The sequence below is a fragment of the Rana temporaria genome, chromosome 13 (assembly GCF_905171775.1).
Source record: "Rana temporaria chromosome 13, aRanTem1.1, whole genome shotgun sequence".
NCBI lineage: Eukaryota > Metazoa > Chordata > Amphibia > Anura > Ranidae > Rana > Rana temporaria.
The window spans coordinates 41,497,484-41,509,610 of record NC_053501.1 but is presented as its reverse complement, the minus strand read 5'-3'; the positions used below and the strand labels follow the sequence as shown (position 1 = coordinate 41,509,610).

The 12,127-nt window shown below is 41.9% G+C and overlaps 1 protein-coding gene across 3 annotated transcripts in view; it reads right to left on the bottom strand.

The window, feature by feature from the left end:
* The window catches only part of ACTN1 (actinin alpha 1), a 159,801-nt gene that overhangs the window by 47,757 nt on the left and 99,917 nt on the right, over nt 1–12,127 (bottom strand). For all 3 annotated transcript variants that reach the window (XM_040333374.1, XM_040333376.1, XM_040333375.1), the window contains exons 9-12: nt 5,622–5,714; nt 5,214–5,444; nt 4,403–4,550; nt 3,148–3,298 (exon numbers count right to left, since the gene is read on the bottom strand). In XM_040333374.1, the coding sequence (XP_040189308.1) occupies nt 3,148–3,298; nt 4,403–4,550; nt 5,214–5,444; nt 5,622–5,714 (623 nt within the window). The remainder of the gene's footprint in view (nt 1–3,147; nt 3,299–4,402; nt 4,551–5,213; nt 5,445–5,621; nt 5,715–12,127) is intronic.

The window sequence follows — 12,127 nt, the reverse complement described above, 5'->3', positions numbered from 1 at the left end:
ATTACATATTAATGAGAATGTTGAATATTCACGATCATGTGTTTGATCATGTGTTTGAATATGCTTGCAGAACCATATATAATGAAGAGCTTGAAATAAAAAAAAGGGAAGTAACTGTCTTCACAGAGCTGTGTGGATAATTTACTTTGTGTTTGCGCAAACGTTTCTTATCAGATTTGGCCAGGAAACAGATACCAAAAACCGGACACTTGGCTCAGATCCAAAACAACTGGCACCCAACGTGGGCCTTCGGGCTTCCTGATTCGAAGGGCCAAGCCGATCGAGAGGGGACCGGGACAGAGACCAACGCGGACGGGGCACAGAGACTGATCACCTCAGAGGATGGTAAGACACTTTTAATTTTGTCTACTGTTCATCCCGCCCGCGGTTGGTTAGTTCCTGTTCCCATGTCGGCTTGCCCTCGATCAGCAAAGCAGGCAGATAATATAGCTTGCACGAAGGTCATTTATACATTCATAAGAACCTGCATAACTGGTATCTGCAGCCTGTATATTTTGTTTCCCGTTTTGTTTTGTCAAGCTTGTGACGGCTGTTGGCAATAAGGGGATTAATTATATAGTCACGGATGAGAATTGACGTGGTCAAACTCCTCCTGGGGGATCCCGTGAGGACTAATAATCCTATATTTCACTAGGGTTCTCACTGGTGGTTTGTTATATGTGCTGGCTTCTGATGTTTGGATGAGACAGGCAGAAAGGAATAGAGTCACAGATGCGATAACTGGCTGTGATAACATGGTCAAACTTCTCTCAGGGTTGATGCAAAGTGTACCAGAGAGGGGGCGCACAGCTCAGGGTATCAGGAGGTTCTGCACAAGTTGTGCAGAGGAAATCCTGTGACGGTTGTTCTGAGGTCTCATCTTTTCATCACATGAGCCAGGAATGTCATCATGTCCTGAATGTGTCGTGTGACGTGTTGGTGTTCAGATTAAACGTGCACTACCCGGTTAGAATTGCAGTCGGTGCATCAGTGCCAGCGATAGAAGGTGAAGCTAGAGAGAGGGGATACTTACCTATTAGGTGTCCATTCCAGCCAGAAGAGTGAGGAGAGTGAAAAGGACAGAGTCAGAAATTTGGGTTTGCCTCTGGGACAAGTAAATGACATTTAAAAGGAACGCACTGAATTTAACTGCTGTATTGTTAAAGCCCGTCCGTCTGCAGCAGGCTGAAGACACTTTCGATTTCAAAGAAAAAAAGAAAACAGGAAAGTGTACTTTTAAAAAGGGGAAGTGACAGCGCAGCAGCTCTGAGAAAAAGATTTCAAAAGAACACACAGCCAAAACTTCAAACTTGAGTCCTAGACAGCCTCGTAATACAAAATCTTGAGCCTGAATGTGTATCCTTCCATTAGATAGCAATGGGACAGAAATTACAGAAGCCAAAGGAAGGCAGCCTAGATACAGCTTGGTTGCATGGAGGGAAGGAAGGGAGAGGGGTGGTCAGAGCAAGAGACAAATCAACATGGATATATTGTATATGTGTATCATAAACCAGAAAGTACATTGGAGTCTGGACGGCCACCACCCTATAATGGCGACCGAACACAAGACAGGAAACCCTGCCCCTCAGCAACTGCCCCCTCGCTTGATCCTCCCATCAGGCTCCGCCCCAATGTACCACCTCCTTTACCACCCATGGCACCTTCCCAGGACAGTGGCCATCTTGCAACACCCAACACTGGTGACACACCCAGTCAACCCACAGGAAGACTCCCTATGACTGCTTCCTGTTATGGCCATATTGGTACACCCATACCTATATGCCCAGTGTTAGATCAGACCGGAGCATATTACAAGGAAGATGTTAACCCATTAATGATGTTCAAAGGTGATGAGGATGGGGCAGAGGCAAGCAGTGGCAGTCACTGCCACTCACCTGAGCTCCAAGAAGTACAAGTGACCAAGGGAGGCGTCATTCCAACTGGTACCACTCCCAGTTCAGCCAGTCATGAAAGCCATGGCCCAGCTCAGATTATAGTGTCCGGAGGCCTGTCAAATGTGAACACCAGGACAACTACACTTCCCTACCAGGGCCATGAACCAGTACATCCCCCCTTCCAGTCACCTCACAGGGCGCTGCAGGAAATCTGTATAGAATCTGACCGAATGACATCCTCACATCCCCATCCCACATCCACAGCAGCACGGCCTACATCCGCAGGCCCGTTGGGACCAGTGCAAACAGCCAGAGTAGGTGCTAGGTACTCACTCCCACTGTATTCCCCTCCTCTTTCACAACCGTTCTCTGAGGACATGGCGAATGTCTCAGGAGGACCCACAGGTGATTCACATGACACCATACAGTATGGTCCCCCCCCCCACCAAATAGGGGACTACCTCTTCAACCACCACAACAGGGAAATGACTGGAGACCTCCACCCAGTGGGTTGCAACCTCACATACCAAGGGGTTGTTTTGGATCGGAGCCAAGTGTCCGGTTTTTGGTATCTGTTTTCTGGCCAAATCTGATAAGAAACGTTTGCGCAAACACAAAGTAAGTTATCCACACAGCTCTGTGAAGACAGTTACTTCCCTTTTTTTATTTCAAGCTCTTCATTATATATGGTTCTGCAAGCATATTCAAACACATGATCAAACACATGATCGTGAATATTCAACATTCTCATTAATATGTAATATTATTCTTGTGACGTTCTGATTTGTAAGCTATTAACTATTTTATGTTAGGATGGTGCGAAGGGTGAAGCAATGCTGATGTCTGGTGTCTGTCTGGTTCTGCGGTTTCCAGGGACTTTTCACTGATCTAATTCCAGCTTGTTTTGCAGACTGACTTCTTTTCCTTCAAACCATGTGATGCATGTCTGAAATACAATATCATATGAGCAAGTCGTGCAAGGGTGAATTATGAATTAGGATTATGTATGATTATTCCTATAGCAATCAATAACCTATATGCATATGCAATATATAGGATACATATGTGATATAGAGCATGTGTTTGTGCATTGAAATAGGCATTTCATTATCTTACTTTGACTATTTTTATCACATCCACTACAAGCGCAGCTAATTTTTTAAATCTTTTGAATTCACGGTTCAGATTTTACTTTGAAAAAAAGACATGCAGAGGACAAGCTTAAAGGAAGTGAACCATTAGTCAGACTTACTTGAGTTCCTGGGCAATGGCTGCAATCTGCTCTACCCGGTCCTGATGAGCTGCCAAATCACTTTCAAAGGCCTCGTGTTTCTTCAACAAAGCCTTGATGTCTGACAGACTCGCAGTTTCATAGTCTTTCTTCTGCAGCATGTTTTCTTTTCCTGTTGGGTGAACAGGAGTTTATTAGACTTCTTTTTCATACAATTGAAAGACAGATTCACAAACAAGAGAGAGTTTAATTTAATGTTGTGTGATTTTCTTTACAATCCTTACATACAAATTCTTAAAAGGTTATGCTTATACAAGAAAAATGTATATACACTTAATAAAGTTAAACAACTTCTAATAATCAATCTGATTTCAGTTTAAGAAAGATCACTAAACTAGGTTTCTGTGGTAATCCACACTGCATCTTACACTCTGATGTTTGCCTTTAAAGTGATATTTTTTTTAAAACTAACATGGTACACTTACCCAATCTGTGAAGGGCTTTTGCACAGAGCAGCCCCGATCCTCCTCTTCTTTGGTCCCCCGTCGGCATTCCTGGGCCCTTCCTGCTGCCAAGTGCCCCCAGAGCAAGCTGCTTGCAATGGGGGCACCCTGTATTAGAGCGGAGACTGCCAGGCCTTCTCATCTACATCAGTGCCTGACCTCACAAATGCGCTTCTGGAAGAATGGTCAAACATTCCCAGACACACACCTAAACCTTGTGGACAGCCTATCTTGGAAAGCTGTTATAGCTGCAAAGGGTGGGCCAACTCAATATTGAATACTACAACCAAAGACTGGGATGCCATTGTGGCTGGCTGACCTTGTCAGATGTCACTGTAGGGTTCAGCCCAAACTGCAGCACAGTACGCCAAGAGGTGATACCAAAACAGAGGAGCGGATGCTCAGTTTTGGCAATACTTGTCCTCTAAGCAATGTCAAGATACAGTGATTATTATGAAAGTTATTCTTAATTTATCATTAGGGATAAGCTGAAAAGAACATATCAAAAAAAGGTAGCTATAACAGAAAAAGGTAAAGAAAACCAAAACAAAAAACCCAGCTTAACAGATGTGCAGAAATAAAAAAAAGCAGTGTTTATACATGTGTGTGATAAGGGGTTATCGAAACATTCAGAATATTTCTCTGCAGTGCTCTGCTTTCTTCTTGCTCATACCAGAACATGAATTAAACCAGAACACTGACAGTTTTGTTGACTTCAAACGGTTACTGACAAGCAAGTCCCACAGTGAACAGTAAGTGAGTGATCGTGTTACCATCAGTCCAGGCTTCATGAATAGAAGCTTTCTGACGAAACTTTTCAGCCAAGTGGTCTAGTCTTTCCAACCTCCGGATCTCATTCAGCAGCCACTCTTCATAGCCCTTCTCTCCTTGTTCCAATCCTCCCCATGCATTGTTTATATCCTGGGTAAAGAAAAAAAGGGACATGATAATCCATCATGTAGCTACACAGCAATCAGAATGCACTAAACAGCTTTGTCAGAAGGAAGCAAGTGTATACCCAAAATATGGAAATACCTCATTATCCACAGATCTGAGGTTGCCATAAATTCAACCGGTTTTAACCAAATTAGATCTTGCTTGCCGTAATATAAAGATATGTGATCTTTTTAAACGAACACAACTAATCAGGTTTGTTGGCACCAGCTACCCCAAGAAATACAGGTTTGTATGTTCCTTATGATAGTGAAATTTACTAAGACTAGAACACCACATTATTTCTGGCTGTTGACGGTAACTGTTCACAGTACTATTGATCCAAACATATAGGTTATATAAAGAAGGAGAATAACCGTGAAGCGATGAGTGTCAATCAAAAAATAGACTGAAAGTGATATGGAACTACTGGTAATGAACAGGTCCCTCTTGTCTCATACCTACACATTAGATTATATTCCCTAGAATACAAAAAGAGTCATATTGTGCTATACATTGTTTGCTAGGATATTGGGAGGAGATATCGAGCTATGGGTTTGTGTGCAGCTTACCCATTGGCGCTATGTTTTTGGTCGGTATGAGACCAGTGGGTTTTTACGCATCAGTGTTCCTTCAAATGTCCATGCTTACCGAGACCATCTTCCCTTCAGATGGCATGAATGCTGGCCGGTTGCTGAGTCTTAGTTTAGTCTGAAGGGTGTTGAAGTTTATCTCTAGCTGACACTTCTCCTGGACCTTAGGGGGTTTATGTTGACGCCTATAATCTCTGAAATCCTCCAGCTTTTGCTGCATGGCTTGCATGGTGTTTTCAGGAGCGCGGTCCTCCAACCATGGGATTGTTCGCCGGATCCATTCTAACAACTGACAGAGCAGAAAGTCAAGCATACAATAATACAAGAAAGGACCAATGTTCCCACATGGCACATTTCTAAAATATTATAATTTACATTTAATGGCTCCCTTTTGCTATTGCATTAAGCTACTCTCTCTAGCACTAAAAGGTTAACATTATCTTTAGCCTTTTGTTGCAACACGTACATCACTTGCAAGTTTCTCATAGTCTTCCATAAGCTGCTCATTCTCCTGGTTGACGGCTAGGACTTTGAGGATACGATTGGCTGCAGTTTCAGCCTATACAGAGAACAGAAAACAAAAGCAGATTTAGGATTATTAGCATATCACAAAACAAGCTCTTTCCTTCACCTACCACAAGCTGAAAACATTTGAGCTTTTCCATTAGATGCAATTAGTAAATTTAAGTAAATTATAGTCTGATACTTGTTATCTCCCCTCCACATGTACATAGTCCCAAGTCTGTCACCCTGTCCTTGGACACTCTTTACTGATTACCATTTAGATAATATGATGAACATTAGTAAAGAAGGATCACCTAACTATACAATTATAAAGACATCGGATTGCAAGTCAGAAAGAAAGCAACAAATTGGAATAATTGACCATTCCACAAAGGTAAGCGTGCCACCCAAAACAACCAGCAGCTCCTCCGGGGGTAGCGCTACTTTTCTATAGAGCACCGAGGGAAGTTTCATCGACAAAACAAAAAAAGATTTAGCAAACTTCTCCCCTACATCAACAAACACAGTGCACAGAATTTCCCCATGGAATGAACATAGTTGGCTTTCAGAAAACCAAACCCTTTATCCACAGTAAGGCGAAGACTGTCTGGAAAGGTTAACAATGGAAAACTTAAGGTGCTGAACCAATTCGGTCAATGTAGCAGTCTTAGTCAATTTACATAAATAATAATTTAGCCTAGAAGAAATAATTAGCTAAGAAACTTGACCACAGCTTTTTAGACAAGGACTGCTGCAGACGGATACAATTATAAAGCTTTATATGGTCCTACAGTATTAATCCATTGTTTGCAGTTTTTCTTTTATTTTCATCATGCAAGAAACAATATTGGCAGAAGGTCTTAATTTGGACCCTTATTAGATCATTAGTGCTTTTTGAAAATAGTCTATAAACATTAACCTGATGATCATACTTTTGCTGGTCATACATGACTTAAATTTTGGCCAATTCAGCAGGCACCACCTCTCGATAAACGTCGATCTAAAAATAATCTAAGGAGCCAGGTGGACAGTTTAGCCAAACAGTGACTGCAACCAATCAGAAGCAGCCACTGTTTAGGGATTGTGACAGCCAGAAGAGCAGCAGTCAGAATACATTGGGTAACAGAGGAGATTATTCTATGCACCCCGTTTTGTGTATATCAATGGGGCTAAAAACAAGAACTCTTAACATGAATGGCTACCCTTAGACTGACTTTGGGCTACAAGATGCTAGCCCCACAATAATTTCTTGTTTCTGTATCTAGTATTTCTGAACATGTGGCAACCTACTTATGTAGATAAAACATTGTTCAAACCTGGGCACATGGATATATTTCAGTTAAACATTCACAAAGTGCCGAGCTGGCCTTTCAAAGACAGATATCTCCCAAGTGATTTGGCTGTTCTCTGTAAAGATTTGCCTGATGGACTAAAAAAAGCAAATGTGTGATTAACCCATCCCGTATTTCGCTACCCTGAGAAAAGGAAAGTACCAGCCAAGTCTCACACATATTTTGTAACAGTTGGAAAATCTCTATGTGTGATAATAAGCACCGCTGATGTTGGCAGTGCTCATTATTGTCTCCTGGGGATATCCCTAAATAACCTGATCCTCGCTTGAGCATTGCAAAAGGCTGTTTATGGCCAGTCTTATTTCAGATTTAAAGCTGCAGAGCAAAACACTCATTCAAAATTAAAATGTTGAAACATTTAACAATCATAGCACTCATAAGTTACCATTTTATTCATATCGTATTCATCAGTTACTTGTTATTTTTACAAAATGCTAACCAAAAAACTCATGCAAATTTAGTTGGGATTATACATAAAATACCTTATATGTGGAAAAGGCTATAAATTAATTAATAGGAATTAGTATGTATACACACACACACACTCTCACACCTAAAAAACCTTTATATACCTTTACATCTCAGAAGTAAGGGACAATGCAATCGCCACTAGAAAATGAACACATTTGTTTAGAAAAGGATTTCACTTCGCTATGGTAATTTTTATTTTTACTATTGTATATCAGAAATATTGCACTGCTGAACCTAAGAAAACATGACAATTAGCACCATTAGCTTTATTTCTTTTTATAAAGTGGAACTCCAACGTCACTTATTTCTGTTCCTACTGCTTCTGCCTCAGGTGCTTTGTACAAAACTGTGCTGCTGTTCAACCTTTTTTAGGTCTTTAATTTTCTTAGAAAACTTTTGCAGCAAGCAGGCTTCCTGTCTGTATGGTATTTAACTCACTGGCTGCCCTTTGGGTTACAAGGGGCATCAATCACAGCTGCTGTGTCCTACGTGTGGCACACAGTTTTCCCATAGTTAGTTTCTTTTGGGTGAAAAGGTGTTAGCTGCAGAGCCCGTCCCCTGTGCCCACTGAATCTCAGGACTCAGGAATTCTGATGCAGTCGATAGTGAATGTACATATGTCTCGCTATGAATGAATGCTGTATTGTTTCTCAGTGAATACAACTGACTTACTGTGTTCATTAATGTACTGTGTGAAAATGTGTACTGTATATACACATGAGCCATAAGGATTGTGGAAGAGGAGCTCAGACTAGCGTTATTCTATGATTCCTGGGAGTTGAAGAGTAAATGAATTAGGTTGAACGTGAGGCAAATATCTAGATAAACAGATGAAATACACACAGTATATGAAAGTTGTTTTACCTTCCAAAGCACCAACAAATGTTTCCCATCCATTCCCGAGATGTACACAGCCTTACCAAACAGCAGGTGACTAATTTTTTCCCCCTGCTGAAGTTCAGTAACATTTACAGTTTGTCCTCTTCACCCCTGCCCTGTGACTGGATAGTGAAAAAAGAAGCAGCACGCTAAGTGTTTCTCCCTTTGTCACTCCCATTCAGCACGCCTTTTGCACTGAAACATAACTGATCTGCTCTTGTGCTGCATATCCTGTTACCAATCTGAGCTTTGCTGCACAGTGGACTGCAAGTGGCTGATAATTCAAACGTGGGTACTTCCACTGCTTGCATTTAAAAAATACCTCAATGAACACAGATCTAAATTAAATTAAAGCTTTATAAAGCCACTTTTTTTCTGTTCCCACTGTTCGATAACATTAAGCCTATGTGATTTATAAAACTATGCTGTCAAATACCTTATTTCTAAGTGCTGCTCGGCGCTCACATGACTGCCCGCTGGTCTCCTCTCCCAATCTGATAGCTGCAGGGGGAGGGGCCGAGTATCTCCCGCTGAAGTCAGCCGGGACAAGGAGAGGAGACCGGCAGGGCAGTCACGTGCACGGCACTCTAAAATAAGGTATTAGGCAGCATATTTTTTATACATCACATACACTGGGGAGCTTAAGGTTATTTAAAAGGGAAATATAGAAAATAAAAAAACAGTTATTTTTACAGCAGGAGGGGAAGATCGAGACGCTAAATGGCAGGCAGGCAGGGAGGGGAGAGAGGATGGAGAAGTGGAGAGACAGGAGAGCTGTGGTTGACAGAGGCACGTAAATGGACCATAGTTTCAGGGCTTAGCAGCAATGATGAACCGTGGTTATTTTACAGGGGGGGGGGGGGCAGAACCAGGAACGTCAGGACAGGTATTTCAGGCGATACAGGGGGGGCAAATTACACAGCACAAGCACTGGGCTTTGTAACACATGCTTTAAAGGAACATGATCTAATTTTTATGGGTAACAAACTTTAATTTGTGTCCATTATGTAAGCCCAGAGTTCAGATTACAACTTGTGGTTAGAGTCTTTAAAATTTACCTGAAAACTTTTTGTCTTAGCAACAGCTCTAGCACTTCCATACAAAAGAATGCCTTTACAAAAAAACGGACAGTATTCTATATTACATGAACTGTCTGACAAGACTTGAGTTTATTGTGTATAGCACCTCAATGTACCGCCAGGTGGAATTTGCCCTGTTATGCTTTACGAGTCCCTTGTGTTGTGCCGTGATAAAAAGATTTTGTACTTCTTGTGAAATATTTATTGTAATTTATTGAGAGACACAGGCAATCAGATACAGTTATACTGCTGACTACAGGGGTTTTGGAGCCATGGCATTTAAACTCCAAAAAAGGATTTTATGGTAAATACAAAAATCCTATTTTTTTTATTTATTGAGGGACACAGGAATTCAGATCAAGAACATCCAAAAGCAGTCCAACTGATGGGTGGGCACAAGCCCACAAGAAGGGACTAGGGATTATCTGCAACTCAGAACTGTTTAAGGGGACCAATGCCTGAATCTGAACCATATTAAGTGAAGCCCCCTGCAAGACAGCAGAAGCTGCCAACAAGAGATGGCCAAATAACTTATCATGACCATTTAAAGGGGGAACTTTATCTGAAACAAAAAAAGGCTTTGAAACCAAAAACCCACCATAATAGGTGGAACAACAAAACATATTTATGGGAAAAACAGACCACCCAACATTATGAGGTCAAAACACTGGGACAAGCCCCCTGGAAAACAGGCCCCCAGAGTAAACCTTGAACAAGACTAGATCCGCAAAAAACAAAAAAACTGATCTTCAAAATGGAAAGCTTAACCTATACAGGGAATGAAAATTCCTTATAAATAGGGGGTTGCCTAGCCAGACTACCAATCCCGCCAAACGAGATATCCAAAGAATGTTAAAATCAAACAGTGCAATAGTCCATAAGGATTGTTTAGTGACCTCTGAAATCGATAGAGAACTCAAGAGTACAATCCCACAAATGAAACCTGACTGAAGGTAGTATAATGTCAAAGAAGAAGGAATGAAAGGGTATACTGCAACCCCAAACAGGTGAAAGGTGCCAAAACCAAAAACAACCATGAACAAAAACTATCCACTAAAACCCCTGGAGGGGTCTCCGGGGCATAAAAGAACTCTGCAGGACCTGCCTAACCTTGAGCGCAGACCTTGGTTCTAGGAATCCCCTGGCCTGCCTCAGTTCAGCAAATAGTCCAAAAGTAGTGAAGCTGAGAAAAGGAAACGTGGCCTTAATGATTAACCCGATTAGGGGCAGAGGAATTGAAGACAAATCTTTCTCAAGGGGCTGCAGATCCACCACAGAAGGAGGACCTAACCTCAGGTGAACAGGTCCCACAAAGGCCACCAGACGTAGTACTCTGTCTCCAGAAATGCATACCTCTGTCAAGGACCCAGAATGTTTTATCTGCTGACATTCTGGGGGTCAGACAGTGCAGTTGAGAGTGTACTCTAATATTATCCAACTGAGGCTGCAGAAAACACTTTTCTGTAGGTGAAGGCATTGCAGCCCCTAAAGTGATGTCCAACCCAAAAAGTCAATTTAAAAAACAGGGTCCTCTGACTAAGAGGGAAATGACTCAGGGCAAGGAGAACAGACCACCCTGCTTACCTAAACTGACCAGGGACTAGCACTGTTTGTACAATGTATACTGTCATTTTAAGTGCATACTTGGGTTTTGTAATGCTTAATTTATCTTGTTATATGGAAAATCCTTAATAAAATCGCAGTAAGAGAAACTGACCAGGGACTACCTGGTGCATAGAGACAAAACAATGGAGAGGGAGGCTGCGAAGGGGAGGCCATTCTGAGAGGTTGTTCCCCCAATTGCTGATGAAAGTCCAACAGCACACAAGGTGTATACCTTTTTAGCTTTAGTCTTAAAAGCTCAATTCTTTTCAGAGGAAACTGTCTGAGCATCCGACGATGGGGATGCCAGGAAAGGACACCAGAGTAAACACAGGCCAGTGCGCCAAAAAGTAGCAGGCTCTTGCAAAGGATATTGAGGGGCAAGGTCCATGTTTAGGCAGAGTATAGCAGAATCTGGTTCTGGTTGACCTTGTGGGTCAGAAAGTCCCTCTGGAGAGGAGTAATGCTGTGGGGCACCATGTACCATGAGCGGTTTAAAAAAATGCAAGCATGGAGGGTTCTTCTGAGGAAGGGAATGAGAGTGTACCACTTCAAAAACCAGAGTCTGGGGCAAGTCTTTAGGTGCTCAAACAGGAGTATTAGAGATTAGGGAGGATACCACAGTAGGGTACAGGCTGGTTTAGTGAGAATGCTGGAAGCAGAGAGGAGACACAGGAAGATGCAAATTTTCAACAGTCATTTTCTGGTATCATTAGTTGTTAAAAGCCAGGTTTCAAGCTGTTCAACGGGAGAAAAGAAAATGTCCACAATAGTACTCTGTACCAGTGGGTAATGGGCAGAAAACTCAGGGAATTCGATCCAATATTAGCTTTCTTTTTCTCAATTATTAGCACGTTTTTAGGAACCTGAAATAAAGTATGGTGTCTATTTTAGGACATACTTCGGTTTCCTTCATGATCCTTCTTTGATATGCAGTCAGGAATTGAGCAAACTATTGTTGATTCCACCAAACTACAGCCAAACATGTCAAAAGACATAGTTGGGTGTCAGAGTCGCAAAATACTTTTTAACCTCCACCCCTCTCCTTTAGCCTGCTTCTTTTTTCCCCTTTTGCTTGGTTTAAA